The sequence below is a fragment of the Mustela erminea genome, chromosome 10, assembly GCF_009829155.1.
Source record: "Mustela erminea isolate mMusErm1 chromosome 10, mMusErm1.Pri, whole genome shotgun sequence".
NCBI lineage: Eukaryota > Metazoa > Chordata > Mammalia > Carnivora > Mustelidae > Mustela > Mustela erminea.
The window spans coordinates 98,269,466-98,282,631 of NC_045623.1; the positions used below are offsets into that span (position 1 = coordinate 98,269,466).

Genomic DNA, 13,166 nt, shown 5'->3' on the forward strand with positions numbered 1-13,166 from the left:
GTGGGAACAGGCAGTCAGAGTTACAACAGAAAAACCTTTACATCAAACTGAGTTTTAAAATCTTTTCATCAGGGTGGTTCTTAGAAAGCGTGGGGTCATTGTCAGTTGCTCAGCATCCAGCCTGAAGACCGAGGACCATCTGTGCTGTAACTGCTTGTGGGCCCTGTGCTCGTTTGCTCACAACTGGTAATACTGGTGTGCACAGCCTGCTTCCACTTGTAGACTTAATGGACTCCCCAGGAGAGACTGGGGGCCTAACCTGTGGGAGTATATGGTTTCATCTCTAAAATAGAAGTGGAAGAATCACGTTCGAGGGACTGTGATCTAATGAAATATATGAATTTATTCTTAGGGGTTTTTTGTGGGGTTTTTTTGGCATTCCAATTATTTTGATATATATATATATTTTTTTTTTTTTTAAAGATTTTATTTATTTATTTGACAGACAGAGATCACAAGTAGGCAGAGAGGCAGGCAGAGAGAGAGAGAGAGGGAAGCAGGCTCCCTGCTGAGCAGAGAGCCCGATGCGGGACTCGATCCCAGGACCCTGAGATCACGACCCGAGCCGAAGGCAGCGGCTTAACCCACTGAGCCACCCAGGCGCCCTTGATATATTTTTTTTAAGGGAGAGAAACCCTAACCTAGTACTCACAGCCTTAAATCTTCAGGGGGAAGGAAGTTACTGCCAAGACAGTTTCCCCCTGTCCTGTTCTTTCACTAGGTATCTGTCTTTTATTCCTTGCTGCCTTACCTCATTCCAGTATTTATAAATCTGTGTTACTTTCTTCATCAATGTATAGTTGGCAGTGCTGTCACACATTGAATGGCTGTGTCTTTCTAATATTTAATTCCTTTTTAAAATTTTTTAAAATTTTATTTATTTTATTTTTAAAAGATTTTATTTATTTATTTATTTATTTGACAGACAGAGATCACAAGTAAGTAGAGAGGCAGGCAGAGAGAGAGGAGGAAGCAGGCTCCCCGCTGAGCAGAGAGCCCGATGCAGGGCTTGATCCCAGGACCCTGAGACCATGACCTGAGTGGAAGGCAGAGGCTTAACCCACTGAACCATCCAGATGCCCCTAAATCTTTTTTTTTTCTTAAGATTTTATTTCTGTATTTGGGAGAGAGAGCATGAGCTGGGAGTGGGCAAGGAGCCTGAGCCAAAGACAGACATTTAACCAACTGAGCCACCCAGGCATCCCTTAATATTTAATTCTTAGTTGTGAGTTCAGCCAAGGGATAGTAATCATCATTGGAGAACATGTATAAGTACTCTGATCCTGCATAAGGATCCACTAAGGTAACATGAATTAAAAAATGTGTAACATAATTTGTTATACTCTTCATTCAGAATGTTGCTCTTTGAAATAAGATAATCATTTCATGTGTTAAAAAGATAGATTGTTGGGGCGCCGTGGTGGCTCAGTGGGTTAAAGCCTCTGCCTTCGGCTCAGGTCATGATCCCAGGGTCCTGGGATTGAGCCCCGAATCAGGCTGTCTGATCAGCAGGGAGCCTGCTTCCCAACCTCCCACCCCGCCTGCCTCTCTGTCCAGTTGTGATCTCTGTCAAATAAATAAATATTAAAAAAAAAAAAAAAGATTGTTCCAGAAACATTAAGCTCTCACTTTAAAAAAAAGGAAAATGGACTGGATATTTTAGAGTGGTTTTAGGTATACAGCAAAATTGAATTGAAATTTTAGGATTTCCCATATATCTCCCTATATACCCAAAATCCACAGCCTCCCCTATCAACATCCCCTACCAGAGTTGTACATTTTTTACAGTTGATGAACCTCTTGGACCACTAATTGCCCACAGTCCACAGTTTACATTAGGGTGCACATTCTTTGGGTTTGAACAACTGGATAATGACATGTATCCACCATTATAGTAAAAGCTCTCAGTTTTAAAGATAGCTTTCTGTAGTTGTAAATTCATCATTTCATAATTCCCTGTAAGCTAATTATTATCTCTTTGTTTAAGATGGAATATGCTTGGGGTGCCTGGGTGGCTCAGTGGGGTAAAGCCTCTGCCTTCAGCTCAGGTCATGATCTCAGGGTCCTGGGATCGAGCCCCTCATTGGGCTCTCTGCTCCGCAGGGAGCCTGCTTCTCTTCCTTTCTCTCTGCCTGCCTGTCTGCCTACTTGTGATCTGTCTGTCAAATAAATAAATAAAATCTTTAAAAAAAAAGAAAAGATGGAATATGCTTGGTTACCATGGTATAACCATAGGCATTAATGAATGCCTGTTATTTATATTCCAGACACTGTTTTACCAGCTCTTTCTCAGAAAACTAAACTATTCCCCCACCCTCTTTGCTTTGGAGTAAATAATACAGTTATTTTATTTTTACTTACTTATTATTTTTAAGATTTTATTTATTCGACAGACAGAGATCACAAATAGGCCGAGAGGCAGGCAGAGAGAGGGGGGACACCGAGCAGAGATCCCAGTGTGGGGCTTGATCCCAGGACCCTGAGATCATGACCTGAGCCGAAGGTGGAGACTTAACCCATTGAGCCATCCAGGCACCCCTATTTATTTTTAAAAGTAAACTCTATGCCCAGTGTGAGGCTCAAACTCACAACCCTGAGATCAAGAGTCATATGTTCTACTGACTGAGCCACGTGCCCCTACCAATTATTTTAATGTGTTGCTCCATCATATGACATAAAGGGGAGCAGAGTTACAGTGCAAGCTAATTTTGTAACCTTGAGCTTAGTAACACTTAACCTCCCTGAACCTTGGTAAAGTAAAAGGAATGGATTTTCTTGTTTTGAAATTCTGTTTTCCTTCTTTGAATGAAAAATCAGAGAAATTTAGCGTTCCTCAAAAAAAACTTAGGTCTGGGGCGCCTGGGTGGCTCAGTGGGTTAAAGCCTCTGCCTTCAGCTCAGGTCATGATCCCAGGGTCCTGGGATCGAGCCCCGCATCAGACTCCCTGCTCAGCAGGGAGCCTGCTTCCTCCTCTCTCTCTGCCTGCCTCTCTGCCCACTTGTGATCTCTGCCTGTCAAATAAATAAATAAAATCTTTAAAAAAAAACAAAAAACAAAAAACTTAGGTCTTTTTACATATTTTATTTATTTTTTAATTTATGAGAGAGAGAGAGAGAGAGACAGAGAGCGCGCGCACAAGCAGGCAGAGTGACAGACAGAAGTGGAGGGAGAAGCAGGCTCCCTGTCGAGCAAGGAGCCCGATGCAGGACTGGGTCCCCTGATCCAGGGATCATGACCTGAGCTGAAAGCAGCCTCTTAACCAACTGAGCCACCCAGGCATCCCGGATTCTTAAGTCTTGTAAAAGTGATAAGATAGTTAATAGAGGCAGTTTTAATAATTTGATTGAAAAGTGACGTATCCAGGCTGAGGCCTTTGTTATTTTGTCTTTAGGTGTAGCTCACCAGTGTTACCATGGTTTCATAAAGGCTGTCCAGGAAGGACACATTCAGTGGGAGAGTCGGACATACCCTTACCCTGGAACCCCGATCACTCAGCGGTTTTCACACAGTAAGTATTCACCGTGAGCGCAGAGGCCCCCCTGCCTTTAGTCATATTTCTAAAAATTACATCAGAGGCATGTATTTTGTTTGACTTTTAATGAAATGAATTAAAAATGAGGATTTATATTAATTTTATAATTACAGTCAGGGAAGAGTGTGAGCCTAGATACAGCATAGACACTCTGGTACAATTTTATATTTGGATTTTTCTAGTATCTGCTCCAAAGAGGTCAAGGTATTATCTTAGACTTGAACATCTGACGTCAAGTCAGAGGAAACAAAGGAAAGGAGTGCACATGGGTATTTCTGAGATCCTACTTTGGGAGTAGCCAGGATTTAGCACTAAGTCTTAACAATAATTCTTTATTTTAACATAGTATATGTTTAGCAAACACTGAATTTGACTGGGGTAACACAAAAATTTTTGAACACAAAGGGTATTAACTATAAAATACAAATTTAAATAGTAAAATTATGAATCTTCTTAGTGTCAGGTGTTCAGTGTAATTATTCCAGAGTTCTGTAAATCACTCAGTGCTCATCATGATCAGTGTATATTTTTTGACCTCTTCAGCAGAAGGAGAGTTTATTGGTTATTCATGTTGCATAAAAATTACCACAAAACTTAGCAGCTTAAAACAACATTTCTTTTTTTTTTTTTTTTTTTTAAGATTTTATTTATTTATCTGACAGTCGGAGATCTCAGGTAGGCAGAGAGGCAGGCAGAGAGAGAGGAAGGGAAGGAGGCTCCTGCCGAGCAGAGAGCCCAATGCGGGGCTCGATCCCAGGACCCCGGGACCACGACCTGAGCCGAAGGCAGAGGCTTTAACCCACAGAGCCACCCAGGCGCCCCACAACGTTTATCTTACAGAGTTCCTGAGGGTCGGGAATTTGGGAGTGCTTTAGCTGGGAGCTTCTGGCTCAGGGTCTCCGATGAGGTTGCAGTCAGTCTGTCCGCCAGGGCTGTAGTCACCTGAAGGCTTGACTGGGGCCCAGGGGATCTGCTGCCAAGTTCACTCAAGTAACTGTAGACACGAGGCTTCGTTCTTTGGGACATGGACCTCTGTGTAGAGCTGCTAATTACTTGGCAGCTGGCTTCCCACAAAATGAACTGAGAGAGAGACACAGACATCAAGACAGAAGCCATGGTCTTTTCTTATTTTTTTTTTTTTTAATTTAAAGATTTTAATTTATTTATTTGACAGAGAGAGATTACAAGTAGACGGAGAGGCAGGCAGAGAGAGAGAGGGAGAGGGAGAGAAGCAGGCTCCCCGCTGAGCAGAGAGCCCGATGCGGGACTCGATCCCAGGACCCCGAGATCATGACCTGAGCCGAAGGCAGCGGCTTAACCCGCTGAGCCACCCAGGCGCCCGCCATGGTCTTTTCTAACCTCATCTCTGAAGTGAATACTGACTTTTCTGCTCAGTCCTTATGGTCACACAGAGATTGACCAGCGGAATAAATACCAGGAAGTGAGGACTGTTGGAGGCCATCTTGGAGGCTGGCTGCCTCAGACTGTATGTGGTACTCATATCCAGAGGGAATTCAGTCCATAATTACAATTTATTATTGTCTTTGAACTGAGTCTAAATAGATCAAAGGAACAGGCCAAACTATTCCAGTGTTTTCAGTTTTCTTGAGCTATTTTTACTTGTCCTATTGTAAACCCCCCAAGACAGTGGATCTCCAAGTGTGATTCTTGGGCTTCTCAGGGAGGAGGGCATCTGTGAGACCCTTTCAGGGGTCTGCGGAGTCAGAACTGGTTTTGTTTAATTTAATACCCCTGCCTTGAGTCTTGCCCAGGCTGCAGCAGTTTTACCTGGCATTGCTTTTGGACCATCCATGCAGATGTCAACATAGTGAAAGGGCCATTAACAGCAACTACTGATAATTACCCCAAACCCAATGACTAGTACTACTAGTACTACTGTTTCCTCCTCCTCCTCCTGCTCTTCTCCTCTTCCTCCTTCTCAATTTTATTACCTCAAACATAATTTTGAAAGGGTCTTGAATATTTTCAGGAATATAGACTCTAAATGAATTCTTGAAAGGAATATTTAATGAAATTACAGAAGAATCTATGTTAGGATTTTTTTTTTTTTAAAGATTTTATTTATTTATTTGCCAGAGAGAGAGAGCGCGCACAGGCAGCCAGAGTGGCAGCAGAGGCAGAGGGAGAAGCAGGCTCCCCGCTGAGCAAGGAGCCCGATGTGGGACTCGATCCCAGGATGCTGGGATCATGACCTGAGCCGAAGGCAGCTGCTTAACCAACTGAGCCACCCAGGTGTCCCTATGTTAGGATTTTTAATTTATTGTTCAAGGGGGTGTTAACTTCAGTTACCTACAGATATTTGGACTAAGAAGTGGAGACAAGGTTTCTAAAGACTTTTCAGATGATTTTTTGAAACAAGTAGTTTTAGAACCCTAGGTGAGGGAAATGGAGCGAATCTGGGTAAAGTAGAAACCAGACTGGCTAGTATTCAGGGGTGAATCATTATCACAGCAATAGTTCAGCTTTCTAGTGAGAGAAGAAAGAAATATTTTTCTGTTAACAGCTTTGGAAAGAGTAGCACCACAAAATAGAGATAGTTATTTGAAGGGAAAATGGAAAGGAAAAGTGCAGCGAGTAAGCTCACAGAAATTCAGAGGTTGGTGGGTTTAGATATATGTTTTTAACCTTAAAATTTTTTCATATCTTCACTTGAAAGCCAAGAAAATGTGCCTTAGATTTTTTTAAAAAGGGGCTGTGTCTCATTTCCTCTGAGCGCATCTCTCATTGTTTCCTTTCTCTCTGCGTGCTAACTGGCAGACTGAAGACAACTGTTACATGGGAAGTCGGCATTTTTCAGAATAGGTTAAAAACCAGAAATTCCTTCAGTGTCTTTCCTTAGTGCCTTCCTCTTCCTACTTTGTGTTTCTCCCCAGAGCCCAATTTTATTTCTTATTCTTGACTCATGTTGAGCTCAAGGTCTGCATTTCCAGGTCTTTGCTCATATTGCCACAGAGATACACAGATGTTTCCTATCTTGCCAGCTACTCGTGGCCCTTAGGAGTTCCCCCGGATGTTCTGCTCTCCATAGTTTAGTTAATGGCATTATCATTCTGTTGGTTACACACTTGAATTCTTGGATTTATCCTCACTTCTTCTCTTTCCTTCAGCAACAAAAGTCAAATCTTACTGATTCCGTCCACTTCTGCAATCTCTCTTGTATCTTTTCTTATTTTTCCCATTACTCACTTTTATGAGCTAATCATTCCATCTTTCCTAAATCTTTTCTTTTTTTTTTATTTTTTTTTATATTTTTTTTTTTTTTTTTTTTTTTTTTTTTTTTTTTTTTAGATTTTATTTATTTATCAGAGAGAGAGGGCGAGAGAGCAAGCACAGGCAGACAGAATGTCAGGCAGAGGCAGAGGGAGAAGCAGGCTCCCTGCCGAGCAAGGAGCCTGATGCGGGACTCGATCCCAGACCGCTGGGATCATGACCTGAGCCGAAGGCAGCCGCTTAACCAACTGAGCCACCCAGGCGTCCCTCCTAAATCTTTTCTAAATGGTCTTTTTCTCTCACTTCGTCTAAAACTGCACTAGACACTTCTGGCACCCATCTCTGAAACTGGGGACAGTGCCACCTCCTAGGGCATTTGGAAATATGTAAGGTCATTCATTGCTCATTGGCTTGACTGGAGAGCAGTGCATGAATTTAGTAGCAGGGACCAGGATGCTGTCTGTCCTGTGGTGAATGGGATGCTCTTACACAAAGAGAATGGACCTGCCTAAAATGGCAGGAGCCCCTGTCCGGATCCGCTGCAAGTCTGAAACCTCTCCTCTGCCGAGAAAACTCAGCCTTTCTACACTGCATGCAGAAGTTTCCACTCCCCTGGACTTTCAGGGCCCTAGTATACTCTTTCAGCCTGAATCTCTGCCACATCCTCACACAACTAGGCTCCACCCACACGAGACTCCTTATTATGTCTTAAATTTCCTATGTCAGGGGTGCCTAATAGGTGGCTCAGAGGGTTAAGCCTCTGCCTTTGGCTCAAGTCATGATCTCAGGGTCCTAGGATCGAGCCCTGCATCAGGCTCTCTGCTTAGAGTTCTCTCTCTCTCTCTCTCTGTGTCAAATAAATAAAATCTTAAAAAAAAAAAAAAAAATCCTACATCATGGCCTCGTTTGGATGCCGCGATTGCCTTCTCCCTTTCCCTCCTATTCCTTTTTCATCCCTAGACTTGTTTGTCCCTTGTTAATGGCCTGAACATGTTCTCAGAGATAAAGCCAAAAGCCACGTTCTTCATAAACTCCTCTCATATTTCCTGCATGGAGATTAAGCTCTTTCCTTCATCTACTTGTACACCCCTAAAACACTCTTCCTTCCTTCCTTGTACTGTTCATTACCATCTATCTGTCCCCATAATTGTCAGAGAGGCTGTATACGAAAGAAGAATTTTTTTTTTTTTTTAAAGATTTTATTTATTTGACAGAGACAGCGACAGAGAGCACAAGCAGGGGGGACATAAGTGGGAGAGGGAGAAGCAGGCCTCCCACCAAGCAGGGAGCCCGATGTGGGACCAGTCCCAGGACCCTGGGACCGTGACCCAAGCCAAAGGCAGATGCCCAATGATTGAGCCACCCAGGCACCCCTGATAGAAGAACTTTAAACTTGAGAAGCAAGTCCCTTGGCTCTTATTTTTTAATTTTTATTTAGCAAATTTTTTAAAAAAGATTTTATTTATTTGACAGAGAGAGAGGGAGCACAAGCGAGCAGAGCTGTAAGTAGAGGGAGAAGCGGGTTCCCTGCCGAGCAGAGAGGATGATGCGGGACTTTATCCCAGGACCCCAACATAGGGCTCAAAGTCATGATCAGGAGTCACACACCCCCCTGACTGAGCCAGCCAGGCGCCCCTCCTTAGTTCTTCTAACTCACAGTTTTCTCATCTGTAAAGTGTATATAACAAATTCTGTTATATATATATATATATATATATATATAAGTGTATATATATATATATAAGTGTATATAACAAATGCCACAGCATTGCTAGGAAATTTAATCAAGGAAATGCTTGTTTTAAACTGCAGAGTGATTGGGTGTTGAAGGTATCTGCTCCACAGGTGGTTGACTCCTGGAGGATAAGCAGGTTCCAGGTCTTAGACATCCTTGCACCTTTCGTGACATTTCTTTCAGAGTTGAAATCTATTGAATTCTGTGAAATTAAGTGTTACAAAGATGGAGCAGTACAGCTTCTTTCCTGCGTAGAAGCCTGGGACAAAAATGAAGCCAGTTTTCCTAGCTATTTGGCGATTGTGCGCATGACTAATCATGAAGTCTTGACTAACAGAGAATGTCCTTTTCAGATTGATGGAAGGATCTCTTAGAGTCCCTAGCCTCATGCTTTTAGTGTTTAGGTTTAGGCTGCACATAGGGTCGGGTCATTTCCTACCCATGCTAGTAGTGCCCATGCAATAGCTAGCAGGCCCAGACTAGATAAGCAGCCTTGCTTGTTCCATAGTTACGTAATTACTTATCAAATATGTCCTAGCTTGTAGATGTGAGACACTTGACAGCAAAGCTCTTTAAGCATGGGATAAATGCCTCAGGACCTTTCCCTGGAAACAAGTGGAAAACAAAAGAGAATTTAACATCTGAATGTGCAAAGGTTGGAGTTGAGTGAAATTTCTTGAGTGACTCCCAGGCATCATGGGAAATACGAAACAGCTGGAAGACCTTGCACTGGAGAGGATTATGCTGCAGTAGGCAGTTGTGCTGGGTGCTGAAGAACTGCTTGCTGTGTGTTCATGTGAATATTTGACTTGCCTTTGAGTAGGGATTATTAGATATTAACTGGAAATAGATGTCTTGGAATAGTTATTCATGGAGCAATCAAACCATTTTAGAAAATTTGAAGAGATTTAGCAGTTAGAATAAACATTCTTAATGTTACTTCTTAGCAGAATATTCATACTGTACTGTGAACTATAACTTTTGTATTGCACATTCCAGTGGTCTGGATGTTCTAAAAGAAAATGTGCTGTTTGGGTGGAGAATGCTGGTAAAAGGGAAATGACTACTTGAGCGCTGGTATTTGCTTAAATTCTTAATTTTTTCTAAAAGGCCCATTGAACTCGTTGGGTCTCCCCACCCCCACCCATACCAACATGTAGGTGTCTTAAATAAAAATAGACAATAAACAAAAGTTTAGTAGGATGCTTAAAATTTTTGAGTGTATTATTGATGGCTATTTTCTCATTCCATTATATCTGAGTTCTAAACATAGCTGCCTGAATTGACTCCCTTCCTCTCCAAGCTTCGTTGATAATAACTGATAGGCATTGAGAATACAGTGTGTGTGAAATTTGTCGTTTCAGGCCTGCTAGATTTGCAGAGTTTGGGCTGTGCCTTCCTCTTCCAGAAACCTTTGTTTGCTAAAAGAGAAGCAGGAAAATGCCGATTGCCTTATTTTAGTATGGGATTAAAATACATGTGGCAAGGAGCTCATGGGGCCCAGCTGTTGGCTGAGGTTTCAATCCAAATAGAGAAGAAGAAGAATGTGGGCTAGCTCTTTGAAAAATAAAGGCACTGTGCTCTTCTGCTATATGAAGGAAACAGCTGCCAAGAATTGGTCTTTGAAGAACGGTGAAACGTAAATGAGCCCTTGACTCTCTTAGTTATGGAATTGTCTTATTAAAGATTCTTATAGTGGACACAAATTAAGGTTCAGAAACCATAGGACATTGCTAATTTCTGTTCTGTAAGTATGGGTTACCAGGAGGAAAAGAATGTTCTTTCGTGCCTGGCACCAGTTGGTTCAGTTGAAAATTTCTTTCATGTTTGTTGGAGTGGCTAGTTAAAGACAGATAGGAGAAGACCAAGATGCTGAAGTTCAGCTCCATTAGTGGACATGGAAATGTGACTCTGGCAGTTAGGCTTTTTGTCTGAGGTCAGCTAAACTCTGTCCTTTGTTATTTGCAGTTCTTAACAATCTGAAGTATGGGTAGTGGACTTTCATAGGATTTTACTTCTTGGTAGTGGGGGGGATGTTACTTCTTGATAGAATCTCTGCCTCTGCCTCTGCCTAGCCCTAGAGCATAATGATGTAGATTTAGATTAAATATGCAGCTGTACTGAAATTTTACTCATTGAGCACTCTTAATCTGAATTCTTGTGTGTTCTTGCTGGAATGATACTCTTATTTAATGACAACATTGTCAGTTTGCTTAGTGTGCTCAGAAATCACATTTCCATAGCCATTCTCTGGGCCTTGTTTTATTTTATACACACACACACACACACACACACACACATTTTTTAAAAATTTATTATTTTTTATAATCTCTACATCCAGCGTGGGGCCCAAACTCATGACCCTGAGATCAAGAGTTGTATGCTTGTCCGACTGAGTCAGCCAGGTGCCCCTCTCTGGGCCTTATTTTAAAGAGTAATAATGTGAGGGGTGCCTGGGTGGCTCAGTTGGTTAAGCTTCTGCCTTTGGCTCAGGTCATGATCCTGGGGTCCTAGAGCCCCACATTGGGCTCCCTGCTCAGTAGGGAGCCTGCTTCTCCCTCTCCCTCTACCCCCTGGTTGTTCACACGCTTTCTCTCTCTGTCAAATGAATAAATACAACCTTTAAAGAAAAAAAAAAGAGTAATATAATATTAACCAATCTGAAGACAAGAGGCTGGTTATATAAAGATGGCATCTGGCAAAGAGTTGGAGAACACGTGAGATAATTGATCTTTGAATGATACGGGCTATAATTACAGTGTTAGAGGGGCTTCAGAGTTAAACATCAACTATGCATTTATTGTTTTCTTTCTAGGTGCATGCTATTACGATGCTAACCAGTCTATGTATGTGTTCGGAGGCTGTACCCAGAGCAGCTGCAATGCTGCCTTCAATGACCTCTGGAGACTTGACCTAAATAGCAAAGAGTGGATCCGACCTTTGGCTTCAGGTAAGAAAGAAAATGCGGATCTTTGTCCTCTTACCAGGTAACTCCCTGTGCATGGTAATTCTTTCTGGCTGTTTTGGTGTTGGTCTCTGGTGCTGGGGCCCCAGGTCCTTTGTCAGATCTGCTGTGTAAATGCCAAAAGTAATGTGTTTGTATAAGGTCTTTGAAATAAAAATTTTTTAAAAAGCTTTATCCTGAGTACTGGTGCACTGCCAGGATTGCTGGGCTACTGTGTGAATTCGTTTGTGTGGTTTTCTCAAGTGCTTGCACTGGTGTGATATGCTTTTTGGTATGAAGTTGAAGTAAGAGCAGACACAGCATCGTGAGAACTATAGCTGACTGACAGAAGCTGTTGTCCCAGGGCTGAGAGCTCTGAATGAGTATCTTTTGTTGTCGCCAGCTCAGATATTTGGGGAGTGTATGGAACATGCCTCTGCTGGTTTCTCTCAACAACCCAGGAGTGTGGGAAGATTCTTGAGTAGGTACATTCCTGCACAGCCCCACTGTGCCACGGTTCTAGCAAAAAGCAACTTTTTTTTCCTTTTTGACCTCACCTTTCTTGAGGCGGGTGGGGGATTTGTTTTTGCACGCTTGAGGCAGGACAGTTTGAAAAGACATAGCCACAAGATTGAAGGAGCTGGGGTGATGGAGAAATAGAGTCCATGAAGCATCAAGCACTCTCCGAGATTCATTGGCAAGCTTTCCCCGGACATTCATTTGGCTTTTCAAGGTCGGAATTCACTCTCGGACTAAAGAGACAGGTTTTCCTTGAGCAGATTCTTATTTAGGTCTTGATTTACTGCTTTGATTATTAGATGGGAAGTGACTTGGTATAGTAAAAAGTGCCCTGAGCTAAGAGTGAAGAGACCTGAGTTTCATTTCCTGGCAAAACAGCCAGTTCACCAGGTATCTTTGTACGGGTGACTGCATCTCTCTGGTATGAATACGGATTAGGACTAGGCGATTCTGTTTTATAGAGGGTTGGGAAGGCTGGTTTATGCTTCCCTTTTTTTCTGTGATGACTGCTGTGAATGTCTAGGCCAGAGACTTAAAACCTTTTTGAGATGAGGCTACATTTTGCTCCCCCAAAGCTGTAAACTCCTGTTCCTTCCCCTGCAGTAGGCAAACATAGGAGGCAGGAGCCTACTGACGGCGGGTATTCATTCACAAGTGGGGCTGGCATGCGTATAGCTGAAACTCTCTATTAAAATCATTAGAAAGATGACTAGGTGTTAATCTTTTAAAAATTTTGAAAGTTTGTACTATTTTAGGGCCCTCAGAATTGTGTGAGGGTTTCCTTTTCTAGCCCTCTGTCCCCTGTTGCACTTTGTGCAGTATTAATATTTAGAATCACAGATTCAGAAATTTGGCAGATCTCTTCAGCTCAAGCATCCTGTTGCCACTGTACTTGGTGTCTAGGTCCCATTTCAGAGCAGCTTTGATTTTTCTAATCACAAAATACCAATATCATCTTTCTCTGTCTTGTAACCAAGCTTTATACCTCTGATGATTTGATATGGAGCTCTGGACTGTGGGACCTTCATAGCCTATTGCTTAGTTTCCCTTATTTCTCCCTGTAAGGTAGACATGGGACTTTTTATTAAAACCACTAAGGCTATGTTTTGAAATCCCCAAGGTAGAAGTATCAGAGAAATAACTGACTTTAAAAATACAATGTTAGGGGTGCCTGTGTGGCTCAGTGGGTTAAAGCCTCTGCTTTT

At 42.3% G+C, this 13,166-nt stretch overlaps 1 protein-coding gene across 3 annotated transcripts in view; it reads left to right on the top strand.

The window, feature by feature from the left end:
* The window catches only part of FBXO42 (F-box protein 42), a 107,454-nt gene that overhangs the window by 59,964 nt on the left and 34,324 nt on the right, over positions 1–13,166 (top strand). For all 3 annotated transcript variants that reach the window (XM_032302082.1, XM_032302084.1, XM_032302083.1), the window contains exons 3-4: positions 3,392–3,508; positions 11,314–11,448. In XM_032302082.1, coding sequence (XP_032157973.1) covers positions 3,392–3,508; positions 11,314–11,448 — 252 coding nt within the window. The remainder of the gene's footprint in view (positions 1–3,391; positions 3,509–11,313; positions 11,449–13,166) is intronic.